Source organism: Bolinopsis microptera, chromosome 8 (assembly GCF_026151205.1).
Source record: "Bolinopsis microptera isolate Bmic1 chromosome 8, MBARI_Bmic_1.0, whole genome shotgun sequence".
NCBI classification, from domain to species: Eukaryota; Metazoa; Ctenophora; class Tentaculata; order Lobata; family Bolinopsidae; genus Bolinopsis; species Bolinopsis microptera.
The window spans coordinates 9,064,209-9,085,929 of record NC_087079.1 but is presented as its reverse complement, the minus strand read 5'-3'; the positions used below and the strand labels follow the sequence as shown (position 1 = coordinate 9,085,929).

The following is a 21,721-nucleotide window of genomic DNA, read 5'->3' as shown; positions in this document are numbered from 1 at the left end:
AGTATGTGATCATTGCCCCACCTCTTTGATCTTTAGCAGTAGGTGAGCTCTAAATTTATATACTACATTATTTAATAGCTAAGATCTCCCCAGGCTCCAAGAGTTGATATCTCATGGTATACCAGACAAGCTGAGAGCTGAGATGTGGTTAATTCTGTCCGGAGCTATATTCGACATGGAGAAATACCGGGGAAAATACGACATGCTGGTAGAGAAATCGGGCAATGTGTCGCCCATTGTCGCTGATGAGATCGAAAGAGACCTGCACAGGTGAGCTGCATGAGTGTAATTATATTCTTCATTCTATTGGTGAAATGACAATGGTGGCTATACATACAATGCCGCAATAGTAACTGCTGTATAATTGGAGGTCTGTTATAGTTCATGCTGGTGCAATGTATAGCTTGCTACACTCTGTGCAATTAATAAAATCAGAACTGACTTGTTTATCAGCATGGTTGGTGTTATACATATTGACAGTACCGATTTCAAGGCCATATTGTCGCTCATCAAATCAAGAATAGCGGTGCAAAATTCTTTTATTTTGTTCATTCGTGTGTCCTATCCTGGAATTACGCGGCAATGGAATATATGTAACGCGCTAAAAATATATTTGTAGAAACATCGCGCGACATAATAAATTTCAACTTTTAATAAACCTTTATTTGACCGACTAGACTGAGCTAGCACAACGTGACAGTGATATATCATGTGGTAATATGATTTGTGATTATTAAATTATTGTTAATCACCGCTACATCAATAAATAGTATTGAATTGCAGGATGTGCAATATTCTAAATTGTCATACTCTCTTTGAATGATGTGTGTCGTGTTCATATTAACTCTAACCAGAGGCGATTATCCATATGCATGTTATGATATGGATCCATGCTTGCTTGCCCATCAATCAATTAAAATAATAATAAAACTGTTAAAAAACTAACATTTCGCCAAGTCTCTTGATTTTTAAATAAAAACGACATTTCAAGTCTAAGCCCATGTTTTTACTTATTGGGTTACTTTGCAATTTTGAGAATGAACAATGTTTAGGTCTATCTGCATCTGTTGTTGCTCGGTTATCCGGTTACAACAGTTATTAGTTTAGCTATTAACGTCATACCGGTGTTAATTTAGAGTCTCCAAAAACACGTACGGTTCTAAAACACGTACGGTCTAAATATTGGTGATGCCTTTTAGGTTAAATTCGGACTGGAAACATACATTGACTGATAAAAACTACTGTACACAGCAGAATACTGACTCTAATTAGAAACCATTTAGAGATTGTACGAAACAGTTTCCGACCAGAACTCTAAACAACTCCTCCCGTCCAGGTCGTTACCAGAACACCCAGCCTACCAATCTGAGAAAGGTATTGACGCTCTGAGACGGGTCTTACTCTCTTACGCCCTCTACAATTCCAACGTGGGATACTGTCAAGCTATGAATATGATAGCCAGTGTGTTTCTTCTGTACGGCTCGGAAGAGGAGTCCTTCTGGCTGCTGGTAGCTGTTGTGGAGCGACTACTTCCTGACTATTATAACAAGAAGGTCGTGGGAGCTATTGTGGATCAGAATGTCTTCGAGATATTGCTGAAAGAGAACTTACCGGATTTACACCGACATCTGGCTAATCTGGGAGTACTGAAGATGGTTACCATGTCTTGGTTCCTTACTCTCTTCCTCTCCATTGTTCCTTTCTCCTCTGCTATCCACATTGTGGACTCCTTCTTTTACGAGGGTATGTTTAATTAAGTATTTTAAATATTCAAGCTTGAAGACTTATTTAAGAATGAATTGTAATGTACATCTTGATCGATATTGATTATTTATAATGGTTCCAACTGTAGCTCACCACTTTATCACAGCCAATAACCACCAGTCCCACAGGTACAAAGTTCCTGTTCCAGATAGCAATACAGATCCTGCAATACAACCAGGCAGCACTACTGGAGGTGCATGATGATGGGGAGGCCATGCAGCTTCTCACTGAGTTCACAGAGAGCATCTGCAACAAGGACTCTCCTTTACAGATACAGGTATAAAGATATTACTGATAATTTATTTCTTACTATATCTCTGTCTCTGTAATGATTTTATTGTTGTGAAATGTGATGTAATCGTTCATTAATTTAGTTGTTAGCGATTATTATTGTGTTCTGATTGCGCTTGATAGCTTCATGTATTAAACTAGTTTACAGTTAATGAAACACGTCCCCTTTTTCTCAGACCATCTCCTCAAAATCAGTCGAAATAGGACTCCTAATCTCAATGAGTTACCGGAACTTCGGGCACATCTCAATGACTCACGTGGAGAACTTACGTAACTCGGAGCGACTCAAGGTGAGGAAATGTGTGTTGTAAAAAATTTATATATTTAATAACTTTTTTTTTTTTTTTTTTTTTCTTTTTTTTTTTTTTTAAATAATATGCAACCTACTAAAACCAATGGAGCCCTCCTCGGGGTCATTCCTCTCGCATTTGCGAAAGTCGTCCCAAAGGTGTAAAAGGAGGTCAGGATTTGTACTCGCCAAGCTCTTACATCGCTAATTGTTGACCATCGGCCTCCACTGAAGGTAAGTTTCTTTAGAGTGGAGGCCAACCGTCAGCTTGGGATGCAGGGCCAAGCGGGAAACAACGTCAAGGCCCCTCTCTACTTAGGCCATGTTGGTTTTGGCAGATACTGTGGTAATAAAATATAAAGTGAATGAGTGAAATGAAGTGAGTGAAAAGTTATATATTTAATAACTTGACAGGGGGTTGGAGGCCATAATGATAATGTCATTTCTATTCCTGGCATTGGACAGGTTATACTATTAAATGTCATTTGATTAAAAGGACCGTTAGACAGCCTTTGATCTAATATGAATATAAAGCTTTTTGAACAATAAAAATGTATTTGATTAAGATAACCGTTATACACCCTGACAAACGTTATAACGCCCTTGACCAAATATGATTATAAAGCTTTCCCGGATAAATCGTATTGACGTATTTGGTCGCTTGTCGTTCTTTCTTCAACGCTTACTTTGTATTAAAACGTCAAACTTCCCAATATTGGTTGGTTTATTATGGCTCCAAACATGAAATTAATGTAAAGATCCTAACAATTCTCCTTATCAGGTAGTACAGTCTATAGAGGACCAAGATAAGAGAAGTGTTCTGCGCAGTGTTCGAGGTATAACCTCATTTCAACCTCACGAGATTGACTTCCTCTACCGCAAATTCCAGGTACATATAAATCCCTGATGTCACTATTATGGCGAGGTAGTGCACTTTTCTTTGTCAAGCCACCTATAAAATAGGGAATATTACTTGTAATTATAAGGTTATCACAGTAATTACTTTGATAAAACCGTCAATTAAGTAAGTACCTAATAGAACAATAATCCCCAGGAATGCCGACGGAAGATGAGTCAGAGCACAAAAGGAAACAACCACATATCGGGGAAGTTTGTAGTGGATATGGAGAGGTACTGCGAGCTGTTCACCCAGCTCTCACCCTGGGGTCGAGGCTGTTTGGACAGTGTCCTGGCTGGCAGGTTATTCGTCGTGTTGGACAGTGACAAAGATGGGCTAGTGGAGTTCCACGAGACAGTCTTTGGGTTCGACATCATGTGCAACGGATCTCTGGACCAGAAGCTGAAGCTGTTCTACTACATGCACTTGGAGGAGAGGGAGAGAGCGGCAGTGGTGGAGAAATCTTACAGCGACCAAATGGGAGAAAAGCGCGGAAGTGACTGCAGTGCATACAACAGTAGTGGAGACTCCTGCTCTGACCACGGGTTTGTCTCTCAGAGCTCAACTGACTCGGAACCAGACCCAGCGCTTCTGTCCACCCTATCTGCGGAGCGACCAGCCCGGTACTGGAAGACAGTGGGAATCAGGCGGTACCCGAACATGGCATCGCAGCTGGTGAGTCTGGTGGAGTCCTCTCACACGCCTCCGATAAAACAGAAGCAGTTTATCCAGCTCTGGAAGAGTCTGTATGGACTGTATCCAGACGATGAAGCTAGCGTTATTGAGATCTACAGCGCCATCGGGAGATTCGGAGCTCAGGTCACCAAGATGGGAGAAGCTGGTGAGTGGTTGCCAACACCACCATCTCAACAGAACACAGAGGTTGTCTCCTCTGAAGGAGGTGGAGCCTCGAGTGACACTGAAGTTGGGTATGATGCTGTGGAGACTCTTTGCCAACTATCTGAGGAGATCACTTTACCGACCAGTTCCGGGCTCAGCTCCTTACAAACAGACAATCTAAAGGGAGAACAGACAGAACAGCAATCAGAGGGGGAACAGACAGAAAACTCAGAAGAGGCAGCCGACCTACTTTCAGAAGGTAAAAACGAAACGCCAGATAATCAGTCTGATGAACATCTCAACTTCAACACCGGTCAAAGAACCAGACCTAAACTCACGCCACAGGCCACTTTAGTGACCATGGTCAGCTGTAATAGCATCCAGGACAAATCTGCTCCAGCACTTCCCACTATTGAGACTGGAGTGTCACCAGGAGTGACTAAAAATAACAATAACAATAACAATAACAAAGGAGCACAGCCTCATGCTCAGGGTCTGAATCAGAACAACAAGACAATAGAGAGTGAGGAGGAGTGGGAGCTTCCTTTTCAAGTTTTAAATTTCTCCTTGAGAAGTGAACCGGTTATTTATCAATTTTTCCACAATCAAAGCCCAATCAATACGAACATTAGATAGCAGCTTAGTATAAATATAGATGATGTTTTGTGGGGTAGCGGTTTACATTATGATTTTACTTTCAGCCTATGATACGCATTTTGTAAGTAGGAGGTGCAATTGCATACCATTTTATAGCCATACCATTTGGAACTTTCTAGAACTTACTACTGTTATATGCACCACCTCCCCTTACCAATGGTTAATCTTAACTGTGACTGGATATTCACTTTGTTCATTGTTTTTTGCTGTGATTGATGTTTGTAGAAAGCCTGCACAACTTAGCAATCGTGTTCCCTTACTTTAATGACTAAACATTGATTATCAAGCTGCAGACAACCTTTGCAAAAAAAGTTTCCCCTCCCCCAAAAGATTACTGAGTTATTGTGCTTACTACTGGCGTGTTTGACAAGTGACAACTTTTTCATTGTGAATTGTGTTTTTTTTTCACAAACCATAGCTGATTGATTGTTGGTACACTTTAATTGATGTGAACTTTTGTTGAATTATGACCTACGAATTTTTCCAAACGTAGAAGAGATTATTAGTGTCAGACATTTTGTTGGTAAACGTGTTGATTTGAGAATTTTATGCAGTTCTTCTGAACAATTTTAGATTATGTGTCTTTATATAATGATATTTCGACAAAATTTGTTTAAACCCGGGATTACTGTAAAAGACTGATTTATTTATTTTGAAATCTCTTTTTTGGACGACCAAATTTAAAGTGTATGATTTTAAAAACAGATTTCGTGTGATGGAATTCAAAAGTGCTTTTTGCTTTCACGTCGTTAAGTTTGCTGTATCCAGAGCCCTTGCGCTTGCAGTGGCGCGAAAGCACATGGTTAGGTGAATCGTTAAGTCATAAATCATTCTTGTCTGCCGTCTGGTCGGCATCCTCTATAATTTCTAAGATAAGGGCATGGTGGGTCAGATGAGCTATCAGTATCTTCCAGACCCTTAAGCTATAACTGATAAGTGTAATGGACTTCTAGGTTTATACTTTATTGTACTGAGGCGGAAAACAAAATTTCAGAAAGAGCGCCGCGCATGGTATAATTAGTATGTTATGTTTGGGGATTGACTGGCCTGGTAAGTGCAGAATTGCACATTCATGAAGCTTTGATTATTATTACTATACTGTCTACCGACGCGAAGTTATAATTATTTTACAAATAAATACTTTAATACTATGTATACATTTGACATTGTAGGGTATCACTTGTTACTTTGCACTTGTTGCAGCCCCGCCGCGCATCATGAGTGCGCGCCGCGTTATCTGGGGACCTCTTGTAGCGCGATGCACTACTGGGTCGCGCGCGCATCAAATAATGCTTCTCGCCGGTAGATCGGCGAGATGCACCACTGTGCCTCACCGAGCTGCGAAGGATTGACATCGTGAATCAAGGGACCTCAGGCTATCATGTTCATAAATAGAAATTTGGCGGAATGACAGGCTGAGCGCGGCCCAATAAGAGTGCGCGCGGCTGTATCGTTGATCGTGGCTGAAAATGGATGTTGGATATGATCAAATGAAATTAATTTGGGTCACATCGTGGTACAACTGCGTTACCCACAAAAAGAACAACATATTACTGAATGACTTGACGCGAAATATTGGATCATTGCAATTTATAAACACGAAAAACTTATATTGTTCAGTCAAATGAGATGACAGTCGACACAATAAAGTATTTTAATTGGAGGACTTCGCCGCTTTGACGCGCCGCGCAAACTAGTATTCTTGCTTCGCATCAAAAATAACAAATAATATCGTTGTTTTGTTACTGGGTTTTGTTAATTCGTAGAGCAATGATCTGGAAGGGTTGACCATTACCTGGGGACTTCAGGCTATCATGTTCATTAACATTCCGAATAGATATTAGGCGGAATGACAGGGTTAGCGCGGCCCAGTAAGGTTGACCATTGACATCGTCACTAGTGTGGTTGGTTTTATCCGATTTTTTTAGATTTTTATGGAGGTTGTACCATTGTAAAACTTACATTGTGACAGTATAGATGGCGAAATATTTTTGAAAATGGTCCTAACACAGCTTTGATAGTAACAATAACATTGGGTGAATAGATTGGGTGAACAAACTATGAAGCAGGCAATTATATGTGCTCATCCATCATTCTGCATATGTAAGCTCAGTAGTTTAATTGCTGATTCATACTCAATGGTGAATCGATAGAATTCATGTGTCGGAGATCTCGTGAGAACACCTTTTAATAATTATAGCCCTCAGGATCGCATTATCCTGATCCGGCCGTAATGTGTATTGAGGTATGCACTAATTGTAGTGGTGAACGGTTGCAGCTCAGGCTATGTTTCAGTATAACTATATATCAGAGATCGCAGTATATTTACATTCTACTCGGATTGCAGATTGAAATATTTTCCTGTTGGAACCATGACACATGCAGGGGAATACCAAAATATTAATTGTAGTTGTACAACTAATATGATCAATAATTAATAACGCTAATTTGTCCTTATTGGACTTTATTTTTACGGACATAAGTTAATAGTTGCTGCAAATGCCAAATGCTACAACTACAAGTTAAGCCCTAGCGTTCATTTTAATGTCCGTTCATTTTAATTTTAATATCCGTTCGAATATTGGCGGACGTTTTAAATTGTAATTAAATAGACCATTGAGCGGTCGCGTTTATTTTAATGTCCGCTCAAAATTATTCCCGTTCACATTATTTCCGGTTGCAGTACGGGTAAAATAACGTCCGAATAAAGCTATCCGATAAGCTCAGGCAGAGCTTTCGGACTGCGTAAAACTAAACAACTTGAAACGTTGAAGAACGCCGTTAAGACATCTGTTGTTAACTCACCTAAAACACAAACATACAGTCCAATGGCGAAGAATTCACAGCCAACTGAGCAAGTCATAAGCTCGGAAACGCTCAAAAGCGTAGTAAAACGTGTTGTCGAGGAAGAGGACCGCAGTCTAGTCGCAACGTCATTGTATTTGGTCTGTTACAAGGGAGCGAGATATATAGAGAACTTATTGACACAGTTAGCGTGATTTTCCAAAACATTGGACAGAAACCGAAGATTGTTGAAGCGTGCAAAATTGCCAGAAAATCTAAGGACAATTTAGTTACAGCATCATTAATAAATGAGCAATTACGTTATTCGTTTAAGTTATTGCAAAATATTTGATTCCAATAAATAAAATCCGCCTTGTGCCGCGTGCGCTAATTTACTAATTCTGTACTCGCCTGCGTACACTGTACTGCAGCAGGAACAGGCCTGTCTGTCTATCTGTCTATCTGTCTGTCTATCTGTCTATCTGTCTGTCTGTCTGTCTGTCTGTCTGTCTGTCTGTCTGTCTGTCTGTCTGTCTGTCTGTCTGTCTGTCTGTCTGTCTGTCTGTCTGTCTGTCTGTCTGTCTGTCTGTCTGTCTGTCTGTCTGTCTGTCTGTCTGTCTGTCTGTCTGTCTGTCTGTCTGTCTGTCTGTCTGTCTGTCTGTCTGTCTGTCTGTCTGTCTGTCTGTCTGTCTGTCTGTCTGTCTGTCTGTCTGTCTGTCTGTCTGTCTGTCTGTCTGTCTGTCTGTCTGTCTGTCTGTCTGTCTGTCTGTCTGTCTGTCTGTCTGTCTGTCTGTCTGTCTGTCTGTCTGTCTGTCTGTCTGTCTGTCTGTCTGTCTGTCTGTCTGTCTGTCTGTCTGTCTGTCTGTCTGTCTGTCTGTCTGTCTGTCTGTCTGTCTGTCTGTCTGTCTGTCTGTCTGTCTGTCTGTCTGTCTGTCTGTCTGTCTGTCTGTCTGTCTGTCTGTCTGTCTGTCTGTCTGTCTGTCTGTCTGTCTGTCTGTCTGTCTGTCTGTCTGTCTGTCTGTCTGTCTGTCTGTCTGTCTGTCTGTCTGTCTGTCTGTCTGTCTGTCTGTCTGCCAGGTGGCCTGCAGACCCTGGGTAGCACGAATTTTGTCACTAAATGGTAATGCCAGAAAAAATAAATCTATGGGTTCTAATTATTATTATTAGTATTAGTATCATAGGTAAATTCTCGTGCTTACTCATTACATAAGAATAATTTATTAGTATAAAAAGCGTGATGAATGCAGATTAGCATATAAAATTCACATGGCATGACCCAATTCATAATATTAATATTATGTTAATATGTTTCATTACCTGGGGACCTCAGCTTTTGTGTTTATAAACACTGAAAGTGAAACACATTTAGCATTAAAAACGCCTAGTAAATATAGAGACTGCCGTAACTCTTACCGTTTTCTTAATTAAGCCGCTCGGAAATTACAGACAGACAGACAGACAGACAGACAGACAGACAGACAGACAGACAGACAGACAGACAGACAGACAGACAGACAGACAGACAGACAGACAGACAGACAGACAGACAGACAGACAGACAGACAGACAGACAGACAGACAGACAGACAGACAGACAGACAGACAGACAGACAGACAGACAGACAGACAGACAGACAGACAGACAGACAGACAGACAGACAGACAGACAGATAGACAGATAGACAGACAGATAGACAGATAGACAGACAGGCCTGTTCCTGCTGCAGTACAGTGTACGCAGGCGAGTACAGAATTAGTAATTGCTCACTTATTAATGATGCTGTAACTGAATTGTCCTTAGATTTCGTGGCAATTCTGCACGCTTCAACAATCTTCGGTTTCTGTCCAATGTTTTGAAAAATCTCGCTAACTGTGTCAATAAGTTCTCTATATATCTCGCTCCCTTGTGACGGACCAAATACAATGACGTTGCGACTGCGGTCCTCTTCCTCAACAACACGTTTTACTACGCTTTTGAGCGTTTCCAAGCTTATGACTTGCTCAGCTTTGGCTGTGAATTCTTCGCCATTGAACTGTATGTTTGTGTTTTAGGTGAGTCAACAACAGATGTCTTAACGGTGTTCTTCAACATTTCAAGTTGTCCAGTTTTACAGTCCGAAAGCTCTGCCTGAGTTTATCGGATAGCTTTATTCGGACGTTATTTTACCGTACCGCAACCGGAAATAATAAAGTCCAATAAGGACAAATTAACGTTATTGATCATGCAATTTGAGCGCCGCCTGGTAAATATATAAACCGACACAATTAGTATACAGTACAACTACAACAACTGAAAGTCTAAATTGAAGTCGAACATTATTTGTAAAATCGCATGTAGCACAGAGGCACATATTAGGTGCGATGGGTGCGGGATCGCACAATTTACCGTTTTCCGCACATTTCCGCATAATTTATTGTTTTCCGCACATTTTGTAATTTTCTGCATATTTCCGCATAATCTAGCATTTTCCGCGTAATTTCGCATAATTTTGAAATTTTCGCGTTAAGATTTTCGAGTGTAAAAACCATAATATGTTAAAAGTCGGGCCCTTTTAGGACCGTGACTCAGGCCCTTTCGGGACCGTGACCCAGGCCCTTTTGGAACTCATACCTAGGCCACGTGACCCAGTTACCACGTGACCCAGGCCCTTTCGGGACCCTGACCCAGGCCCTTTCGGGACCCTTACCCAGGCCCTTTCGGGACCGTGACCCAGGCCCTTTTGGAACTCATACCTAGGCCACGTGACCCAGTTACCACGTGACCCAGGCCCTTTCGGGACCCTGACCCAACCCCTTTCGGGACCGTGACCCAGGCCCTTTTGGAACTCATGCCTAGGCCACATGACCAGGTTACCACGTGACCCAGGCCCTTTCGGGACCATGACCCAGGCCCTTTCGGGACCGTTACCCAGGCCCTTTCGGGACCGTGACCCAGGCCGTTATGGAACCCACGTCGTTACCGTACTTCGATCATACCTGCAGCCCTTTTTATCGAGTAATGAGCTCTATTCGTTGTAGCGTTGGCTTTATAGTGGGCTTAATAGATCTTGGATCAAATGGTTTACAAGTACTGACGATCAATGCCAACAAGCGTGTCACATATTTGCGATCACGCATGGGATCTGATCGACTCTATCAAGAGGCGTCTTCAAATAACTGTCTCCTGATCTCTACCAGATCAAGTCACTGTTCTCAGATAACTGAATCTCAATATAGGTTCAATCATGGTCTTAGTAAAGAACTACACCCTCAGTAACACATAAACAGACCTATTTTTGATAAGAGCGGCGGTTATACGTTTAGAATTTCCAAAGTCCTTCAGAAAATGCAAAAGAAAACCGCACAATTCCCGCACAAATTTCGAAAAAATCGTCGCACATTTGCCGCATAATTGGTAAAAATTTGCCGCACCTTACCGCACATTTTACCTTTATAGTCGGGTGCGGTACCGCATAATTTCGATTTTTTTACCGCACCTAAAATGTGCCTCTGATGTAGCATGATGCCTGCAGGCCTGCTCCTGCTGTACACTGTACAGTACAGTGTACGCAGGCGAGTACAGAATTAGTAAATTAGCGCACGCGGCACAAGGCGGATTTTATTTATTGGAATCAAATATTTTGCAATAACTTAAACGAATAACGTAATTGCTCATTTATTAATGATGCTGTAACTAAATTGTCCTTAGATTTTCTGGCAATTTTGCACGCTTCAACAATCTTCGGTTTCTGTCCAATGTTTTGGAAAATCACGCTAACTGTGTCAATAAGTTCTCTATATATCTCACTCCCTTGTAACAGACCAAATACAATGACGTTGCGACTAGACTGCGGTCCTCTTCCTCGACAACACGTTTTACTACGCTTTTGAGCGTTTCCGAGCTTATGACTTGCTCAGTTGGCTGTGAATTCTTCGCCATTGGACTGTATGTTTGTGTTTTAGGTGAGTTAACAACAGATGTCTTAACGGCGTTCTTCAACGTTTCAAGTTGTTTAGTTTTACGCAGTCCGAAAGCTCTGCCTGAGCTTATCGGATAGCTTTATTCGGACGTTATTTTACCCGTACTGCAACCGGAAATAATGTGAACGGGAATAATTTTGAGCGGACATTAAAATAAACGCGACCGCTCAATGGTCTATTTAATTACAATTTAAAACGTCCGCCAATATTCGAACGGATATTAAAATTAAAATGAACGGACATTAAAATGAACCCTAGGGCTTAACTTGTAGTTGTAGCATTTGGCATTTGCAGCAACTATTAACTTATGTCCGTAAAAATAAAGTCCAATAAGGACAAATTAGCGTTGCCGTTATTAATTATTGATCATATTAGTTGTACAACTACAATTAATATTTTGGTATTCCCCTGCATGTGTCATGGTTCCAACAGGAAAATATTTCAATCTGCAATCCGAGTAGAATGTAAATATACTGCGATCTCTGATATATAGTTATACTGAAACATAGCCTGAGCTGCAACCGTTCACCACTACAATTAGTGCATACCTCAATACACATTACGGCCGGATCGGGATAATGCGATCCTGAGGGCTATAATTATTAAAAGGTGTTCTCACGAGATCTCCGACACATGAATTCTATCGATTCACCATTGAGTATGAATCAGCAATTAAACTACTGAGCTTACATATGCAGAATGATGGATGAGCACATATAATTGCCTGCTTCATAGTTTGTTCACCCAATCTATTCACCCAATGTTATTGTTACTATCAAAGCTGTGTTAGGACCATTTTCAAAAATATTTCGCCATCTATACTGTCACAATGTAAGTTTTACAATGGTACAACCTCCATAAAAATCTAAAAAAATCGGATAAAACCAACCACACTAATCGTCACGGTCAATGAACATTTTCAATTTTAAAAGTGCTTAAAGCAGTTGTGGCGACATGATTTTGTTAATACTAAATTGTAGTTATCTCTTTTAAAAACTTTCACAGCTCCTAGATGCACGATTTTGTCAATTAAGCATCATTTACAGCTGAGCTAAATTCAAATTATTTAAGCTTTTGGTGCTGTATAAAAATTACATTAATTTGTTATTATTATTATTAGTACACAAAATGTACAAGTTGGTTTGATAACAATAAATGGTTGACCTAGGAAAATTGTTGATAGGGCGGCTTCAGTTATCATGGAACTCACTTATTTGATAAATAATTATAATAATAATTTAAACTTATAGATTATTATAGTGGCACAACATGTTAAAATGCACAGGTGTGCCACGAAAACAAGTCAGGATACAAGAAAACCTGAAAAGCAATCCACATTTAAGTTCCAAACCATAGAAAATTGTAAAGACTTGATTCACTAAATTACAAGGTTAAGGGTATTATATATACACTTCAGAGTAGTAGTATAGAAACATTGAACTGTGAACATTGAAAAAATAAAACATATCTTAGAAAGCGCTTGCGCTTTGAGGTATTAAAGACAACAGTTATTTCGATAAGGGGGGACAGAGGGCCCAAGTTGCGATATAAACCAGACAATATTGAAGATTTAGATTTAAATATTGAGCCCTTTGGCTAGAGAATACTTTCTTAGATATTTTTGACAGTTTTTAATATTGGTAATGTTAATGAATTGTAATTGATTGATATGTGTATGTGGAAGTGACAACTCAATAAACCACTCATTGATATGCAAAAGGGGTGGGTATGTATCTCTCCGCCACAATTCATTGAGAGATGTGATAGCAGAGCTATTAGAAACTGCTGGCTGTAAAGATGTTACCACTGAACCTCTCCTCATTCCTGTCAATGGGAGAGAACTTCCTGCAGGGGCCAACAAAGCAGATGGAGCTAGATTAGATGTTAGTGCTAGGAGTGTATGGAACCCATTGGAAAGGGCATTTTTAGATGTAAGAGTATTTCATGCTCAAGCTCCTTCCAATAAGGCTCTTGGATCTCCAACCACTATGTACAATAGCCACGAGAGACAGAAAAAGAATTTATACAATAAAAGGATTGTAGAAGTCGAACATGGGACGTTTACACCGATAGTCCTATCAACCACTGGGGGTATGGGAAGGGAAGCTAATAAGTTCTTCAAGAAGTTAGCGGATAAACTATCTAGGAAATCAGGCCAACGATATAGTGAGGCAATGACATTTATTAGGAAGAGAGTAAGATTTGACCTATTGAGAACAACAATCATAGCTCTTAGAGGAGAGAGAGGGTCTAAAAGTAGTAGTGCAGTAAAAATAGCAGAATTAGATATAAATTTGGAGCCAGTTCTTTAAACTGGCTTACTTATACTACTTAAAGGGTGTTCAAGGGTTTTCTATTGAATTTATATTGAATTTTATATATTGAATTTTATATAGGGTAATTGTTATATTATGTGTATATTGTTTGAATAAACAAGCACAAAAAAAAAATTGATATGTAATATTTAGGCCTGTGGCCATTTTTCACATTGAATAAATTATCAATTAATTAATATCATAAGCACGTTTAAAAAGAAACATTTTCAGATACACTTAAAAAGATTCCAGTGACATGCAATTCTTAATTTCTAGAGGCAGCTCATTCCATAATTTAGGGCCAACTTTCTGAAACGATCTTTCTCCATACTGTGTATATACTCTAGGTTCAGTCAAATAGATAAAATGATTATAATTGACATATTTAAACATATTACTTAAATAATGATGATAAACTCTAAATTTAGTAGCCAAAAATTACTGGAGGTGATAGCTAGAGGAAGGTACGTGATGGAACACAGACTCAATTGCTTTTCTTCAAGTCTGATCACTTTCTTCAAGTCTGATCACTATCTCGATCAGTCCTGAACCCACAAAGGGAATTAACCGAACTTGCTATCCACCTCCCACCACTGGATGTGCACAGTGGCGTAACATTGCCTGTTGGCGCCCCCCGCCAAATAGCGCCCCCCCCCCCCTGTTGGTGCCCCCTCCCCTTTTGGTGTCCCTCCCTAAAATTGAACAGATTAGGTGAATTTAGAGGATACACCGGTAAAATCTCTAAGAAAGTGTGTATCTAGAGCGAAACGCGCAGTTTTGCTAGTACTTAAGATAAGTTTTCAAAATTGTCCCACATTCCAGTGGCGTAACGTTGCCTGTTGGCGCCCCCCTGCCGAAAAGGCGCCCCCCTGTTGGCGCCCCCTCTCCTTTTGGTGCCCCTCCCTAAAATTGAACAAATTAGGCGATTTAAGAGGATATGCTGGTAAAATCTCTAAAAAAGTGTGTATCTAGAGCAAAACGCGCAGTTTTGCTAGTACTTTAGTTAAGTTTTCGAAATTGTCCCACATTCAAACGACGATTTGGCGCCCCCCTAAGACGGCGCCCCCCTGCACAGCGGGGTCAGCAGGGCCCTTCGTTACGCCACTGCCACATTCAAACGACGATTTGGCGCCCCCCTAAGACGCCCCCCCCCCCCCCCCCCCCCCCTCACAGCGGGGTCAGCGGGGGCCCTTCGTTACGCCACTGGATGTGCAACTCGAAATTCATGTGCAAAATACTCACACAAGGTGACAATCTTACAGCTACCAAGTTGATGAAAGCAGAAGACCAAGCATTCATGCTTTGACCATGTCACTTAAAAAGTACCTCCTTTGGAAAGAAAATAAGTCTCATGGAACTAGGATGATTGACCTAATGCAGCCACAATACAAAGATCTGGCTCATTACACGCAGTCCGACATAATAAGCTACAAACAAAAGGTCTGGTTTGATACCATTGAGACAAATCTCTTATGCAAAACTATAGGTAACAGCAAGGAGACCAAGATACTTGGTATCATCACCAAGATGAAGAACAGTGGGCTGCTCCTAGACAAGAATAACTTCATATTCGGGCACAACACAGGTAAATATCTAGGCAGCAGAATAATGGATTATATTCACGGCAGCTCACCATTCTTTGCGGGTATCCAGAAGATCATGGGTAAAAACAGTGGTGAAACCTGTCGTTTCTGTAACAACTTCGATGATTCTCCTGAACACCAGCTTCTGCTATGTCTAGAAGCCCAAGATACCAGTCACCAACTTAAACAAGAACTAAATGGAACTGAACCATATTCCTATCTAGAAGAAGTTCTGATATCAACAAAAAACAGCAGCCAAAAAGCATTCATTAGGAGAGTAGAATTTCTTAAGGAACAAAATGAATCTCTCCAGGACTTAGCCAACTAGAAAGACTATAAAACAAATACTCTGTAAACATCTCAGAGAAATGATAACACCTTAAAGAATAAAGAGGGAGGATCCTGGACCCCGAAATCCACCACCTTTCTGTACTTTCAGAGGTACCAATGCGGCAGGAAACCAGGGCTCATGCCAGGCGGCTTCTCTGGGCCAAATGCTTTAATGGCCTCCAAATCAGCATGAAAAAAAAATAAATTGGCCAAGAAATGGGAGTTTTAGAACCCTAAATTTGGACCCCCAAGTGGTGTCAAAAACGCGAATTAAATAGGTAATAATTATTTTAGTCTCTTGAGTCTTGTCACCATTTTAGGATTATTATATGGGTTCCTGCTAGTATACAAAATGCTTGATAACTTTGTCGTTTCGAATCCGTTTTTTATGATTTTTTGCAGATCATATCACACAGTTATAATATCTTACTTATAATTCAGAGAATTCCCTTTGTACAATGTAAATAGAAACCTACTAGCTTCCTCCCTGTGACCACGGGCTTTCCAGTAATATATATAATAAGTTATGTAATGTTTAAAGGGTGTGGCCTCCAACAGTTTAATTTTGAAAATGTTGGTGACTGATTCCTCGGATAGTTCTGGAATCACATCTTATAATAACTGATTAAGCGAGTTTTTTTCTTTCAAATTCCATTTGATTTTAATCCCAATATTGCTTTTCATTGAGTCAACACCAGAAAAGAAACTCGCTTAGCTAGACTTATCATAACACTGTTAATGTGAAAGATTTTGTCAAATGTTCTTTCCAGTTATTTTTGATACAATATGTTCTAATCTTCAACATGTTTTAGGAACAATGGCTGATGTGTCAAAGAGAGGTAAGCTTTTAAATAACTATTATCATACTTTTACATATTTTTAAGCTGTCAATTTCAAGTTCAAGTAAATTTCATATTTTTTATCCATAAATAGAACATATTCTTTAGAATCCATTTATTGGTCGCTTACATAGCAGCAAGATTACAACATAATCTAATGAGTACGAATAACTAGTGAAGAGTTATTTAAACTATCAAATTTATTAAATAATCCTGACTCAATTAAAAAATAATCAGATTTTGTAATTATTCAGTTAATATCATAATAAATATATATTAATAAATCTATTTCGTTAATATTTTATTTGATACGTCGTTATATTCACAAGGATATTCAAATTTTAAATTAATATAGTTTTTAAAATGATATTTACCACCAGCCACGAAACGTAATTAGGAAATTTCCGTCAGTTTCCCTTGTAACCTTTTGACAACACGATCTTGGTACACGAATAATTCAATAATATTATACAATATTATAGCACAAAGCTTCTACAAGGAGAATTTGAGATCCACAAAGCATTTTATAGAAATTATTCCGGATTATTCACATGATTAGTAAACTTATTCGACTCATTTAGTTTATAATGTCTAACGTTTATGAGACATTATAAACTTTAGACATTGTAGACTAGGCCTATTCAACTTGCTGATCCAAATAATCAGCTCCTTTCTCTTTAAACCACGAGCTGCCTAACTCCGTCTGTTTCCTGTTTACTAAAGTACAAATCTTACTGCAAGTCCCGCGAGTATCTCTCAAGAATAATGTATTATACATTATACGTATTATAATGCAGATATGTTCTTCAAACTCAGACATAATGAAATTGTATTCGCTTGGGTTGAAAGTACATAACATAACATTATATACTAGGAGGATACTTTTAGATCGTTATTATATGGGGTGGGCGATTAAGGGCCCTTTCATGCTCGTTGCATCCTGAATCTTCCCCCATGTAATTTGAATGTGTGTAGAATTGTCTGACATAACATGTAACCTCGAACAGTGGTTCATGTGCAATATCTACATTACGTGTGTATGCGTGTAACTTAATCAAGTCAAGTGAACCAGTTCAACCCATCTTGGCTGGGTGCCACCAATGTTGTAACGATACTAATCTACGGTCGAAAGCATTAAACTAAATACCTCAAATAACTGAAAAGATAACACATTTAACAATAAAACTCTGTTTAAAAAGTGTGTAAAGATACTGCATATTATTATGTTGTAACTTGCTTGTGCAAGTATTGAGCTGACCGAATGATGTCATGTGTGATGTGCTACTTACAAGAACTATCCACACTGTAATATACTATTATCTAACATAATTACAACACTGTTTCTTTACAATTCAACTCAAAACATACGTTCATACGTGGTGAATATTTTTAACAAAAAGTTATAATCTTAAACAAGTTGGAATGAGCTGTTGTAGAAAAAAACTAGAACGCGAGTAGTGTGAGCGTGTTTCTTGGGTGTTTGACGACTGTCAACAATGACAACTGATGCCAAATTTGTGAGAGCATAAGACAGACTAAATTTTGCTATTTTTACCAGGACTTTCAGTCATGGTTCATGGTCGTCAAATTTTATCACCTTGCCAGTCCGTTTTGACGATAAGCATGCATCCATGCTACTTATGTTAATATTATTTTATTGTACAACACTATTCGCTTGTACAAATTCCAACTATAAATTTAACTTTCTAAACTGTGCCAGAATTTATACTCAGTCGAACAGAGACATATATTTGAACAGTTATTATTACACAATATTTTAATGTAATATACGGAATGAGGGATGTATGTAATGAAGGATAGAAAGAGTATAATATGGAATGTTCGGCTATCACAGTGCTGGCAAGCACGACCGTTGCATTTATTGTGGGTATACTATGTACCCCCTTTACTATCATACCCCCTTTACTATTATACCCCCTTTGGTACACGTTACACGCCTCTTTCGTGCACGCGAAGCGTGCACTCCGGCCGGAGGCGGCGGCCGAAGGCCGCCGCCTCCGGCAGGAGTTTTTCAGGCATTAAGTCTAATCGGAAGTCGTTCAGCAGATTTATTTTTAGTTGAAAACATTCTAATTTGATGTCAAAGATGACAGGAATAAAAAATAGTTATGTTGAGATTTTTAAGAAATTTGCATAAAATACTCGCCAGCACTGTTATACGAAATTCGGTAAAAAACCCAAAATCGCCATATTCAGGTGCCTTAAAAACCATGTTAAAATTGAGTTAAAGATCTGAAATTTTTCAGGGCGTCTAGACGTTGACCAAATCGACTGCAAAAAAAGTTTCAGGTTTCAGGAGCATCGGGAAATGGGTTTTCTAGAACCCCTGTTTTACGACAGATTGTCGTGATATATACATATTCAGGGATAGACGCTTTGACAGTCAAATGTAGTCAATTGTATCCTAAATTTAAGTGTCCATAGATTCAAAAGTATAAAAGATACAGCCATTTCCGACCACAGATCTTGAAAATAATTGTTTACACTTTAGTTTATATTGTATAACAAAATTATTTGACGTCATAAACACCCCTTGATGACGTCATCAAGTTAACCGTTTTTAAAACTTGATTTTCGACAAAGTAATAACTTTTAAAATTGATTTTACACCATTTAAAAGTAATTTTTTTCAACATCTGAGGAAATTTTTATATTAGATAATTGTATAGGCATTCTGAAAATCTACTGGAAAGTTTTCTTATCTTACTCCTTCATAAAGATATTTGCCTTTGAAGTTAGTGCTTTTTTGAAAAATTATTTTATAAAAACGTCAATTTTGCGATTTAGTATTCTCTGGTGTTGGGCTATCCCTTGGGTTGTGGAGCTCAGTTATGCTTTCTATAGGTATAAATTGTGCATTAGGCTAGTTTTAAAGTTGAAAATCGAAAAGTTGCACACGTGGGGACACGCCCAAATTGATTAAAAATTGCTAAAATCACTGAAAATTGGTGTTTTCACGATTTTTATCAACTTTGGAGTCCCGCTGTGATCCAAGTTCTATTTGAAATCTTTTGAAACTTTGCACTCTTATCAAACTATATATAAAATACCGCTATGCAAAAATTTACGGCGATTCAGTATTGGATGCGCACGCAACAACCGCTCAAAGTTTGCACGTGCGAACGGTGAGAATTTTGCTCATTCGTGATTTCGAACAAATTCTGCTTTACCACGACAGTTCAATGTCATTATATATGAATTTAATGGCAACTTGAATGATTATAATGTTTTATGTTCAGTCAGTGATAGACCGATATGCTTACCTAAACACAAGGAAATGTTTTTAAAGGAAAAATTTCGAAATCGTTGAAACTTCCTCCTTATTAATGAAGACATCAGTTTATATTTCGACTTTATAAAGTACCCTGACATTATAATCAAAAAGAGATGATATTTGACCAAAACCCATAATCATGGGTAGAGTGGACCGCTGCCAGTGTCTCTCTTTCCCGAACAAAAGGAAATGATATTAATTTGATTGACCGTTCTCAAATGCAAAATGATACCGAGAATGAAATCGGTCGCTCGCTTTTCCCATTAATTTACAATTGTAATAGATTAAGAAGAACTACCCGAAGGCAGCTGTACTCAGCAATAAAGAATCAATAAACTTCAGCTATAGCTGTACTGGTAGTTAGTGAATTAGCTAGCTAATTCACTAACTACCAGTACAACCCTTATCCCGAAATACTAGGTATATCGACCCGAACGCAACCCAAAGGAATTTTTACAACATGTGATTGATTGTAAGCCGTGAATGAATGGGAAAAGCGAGCGACCGATTTCATTCTCGGTATCATTTTGCATTTGAGAACGGTCAATCAAATTAATATCATTTCCTTTTGTTCGGGAAAGAGAGACACTGGCAGCGGTCCACTCTACCCATGATTATGGGTTTTGGTCAATTTGATTTTACTAAATTAGTCTTAAAATACACCCACGGAGTTTAAATAGAGAATGTTAACAATTCGGCTTTTCTGAGTTCAAGTTATATGGGTAAACCCCCCCTAAAATGTCACCCACCCCTAAAACGCCACTCTTGATTGATTGGATCCCATCTTCTTAGAAAGTATCTTACCTAATCATTTGTAACTCCTTAACATAAAAAAATATCATTCAGACCCTGCCACATCCTGAAATTGAATCTAAATGATGCCATAAGGGCATTTTTTTCACTTTGTACGAATTTTTTACTTTTGAAAAAAAGCGCACAATTTTATAATTCTGGAATTCATTAATATTAACTCAGTTTTGGTCTAGGATAGTGATATTTACATATTTTAGCAACTTTGTACATATGACTGGAGATATGGAAAGTTATACATTACTCAATATTACTACCCTCCCCTAAAATGTCACCTGGCCGCCCCCTATAATGTCATTTTATCAGATTCTGGCTTTGAGACTACAAGCACCATAAAATGGAGGTACCAGCCTATTAAACATCATATTTAGCATCTAATGGTAATATCGCATTGGAAAGCTTTGGCAGCTCAAGGAATTAGTTTTATTTTATTAATCGCAATAAACATCCCCTAACATGTCTAATTATCCCCCCTAGCCTAAAATGTCATTTTAACCTGATCAAATTACTCAGGCTTTTCCTAAGATGCAATGCATTGCTACATACAAGAACAGCTCCTTCCAGCCAAATTTGTCCAGTCCCTACTACACATTTCGTTAATAGTTGATGTTAATAATTAACAAGTGCCAAAACAAGAGCTATTATCGCACACCATGCGAACAAAATACAAATTTGACATTTTAGGGGAGAAAAAAATAACATCATAGGGGGCATATCATAGGTTTACCATAAACTAGTAGTTTTTGACATTCAATTTTGCTAAAAGCAGTCAAATCTAGTCTATAGAGAAGGTCAGATCGATTACTGTGTTGGCTTAGTTAACTACAGGTCACTAAAATTGCCAAGATGCAGGATGATGTTAAAAATCCCAAAAAATGCAATTAAAACATGCGATTTGCACAAGGTTAAAATCACATTGAATCCATTTCTTTAGTGCCAATTGTTAGTTTATAACTAGATAATCTAACTACAGGTGTAAATTTTGTTGACCGAGTTAGTGTTTTGCCGTAAGTTCTGGGTATTCAAAAAAAAAGTCCCCAAAATGTCACAAAAAGTAAATTGACTA

The 21,721-nt window shown here is 38.8% G+C and overlaps 4 protein-coding genes across 8 annotated transcripts in view; 3 read left to right on the top strand and 1 right to left on the bottom strand.

Moving 5' to 3' along the window:
- Window positions 1-5,378, top strand: part of LOC134819252 (TBC1 domain family member 9-like) — a 32,348-nt gene extending 26,970 nt beyond the window's left edge. For all 3 annotated transcript variants that reach the window (XM_063829075.1, XM_063829077.1, XM_063829078.1), the window contains 6 exons: window positions 94-270; window positions 1,337-1,743; window positions 1,893-2,041; window positions 2,232-2,345; window positions 3,126-3,233; window positions 3,399-5,378. In XM_063829075.1, coding sequence (XP_063685145.1) covers window positions 94-270; window positions 1,337-1,743; window positions 1,893-2,041; window positions 2,232-2,345; window positions 3,126-3,233; window positions 3,399-4,718 — 2,275 coding nt within the window. In that variant the 3' untranslated portion in view covers window positions 4,719-5,378. The remainder of the gene's footprint in view (window positions 1-93; window positions 271-1,336; window positions 1,744-1,892; window positions 2,042-2,231; window positions 2,346-3,125; window positions 3,234-3,398) is intronic.
- The window catches only part of LOC134819610 (ubiquitin-conjugating enzyme E2 H-like), a 58,941-nt gene extending 46,390 nt beyond the window's left edge, over window positions 1-12,551 (bottom strand). The window contains exon 1 of the mRNA XM_063829629.1: window positions 12,542-12,551. The gene's annotated coding sequence lies outside the window, so the exon portion shown is untranslated. The remainder of the gene's footprint in view (window positions 1-12,541) is intronic.
- The window catches only part of LOC134819580 (uncharacterized), a 776,807-nt gene that overhangs the window by 652,706 nt on the left and 102,380 nt on the right, over window positions 1-21,721 (top strand). The gene's annotated exons all lie outside the window — the stretch shown is intronic.
- Window positions 1-21,721, top strand: part of LOC134819584 (SRSF protein kinase 3-like) — an 88,731-nt gene that overhangs the window by 34,180 nt on the left and 32,830 nt on the right. The window contains exon 2 of one of the 2 annotated variants that reach the window (XM_063829597.1): window positions 16,526-16,550. In XM_063829597.1, coding sequence (XP_063685667.1) covers window positions 16,529-16,550 — 22 coding nt within the window. In that variant the 5' untranslated portion in view covers window positions 16,526-16,528. Of the gene's footprint in view, window positions 1-16,523; window positions 16,551-21,721 lie in introns of those variants that run through there. The other variant, XM_063829596.1, reaches the window with a different exon arrangement.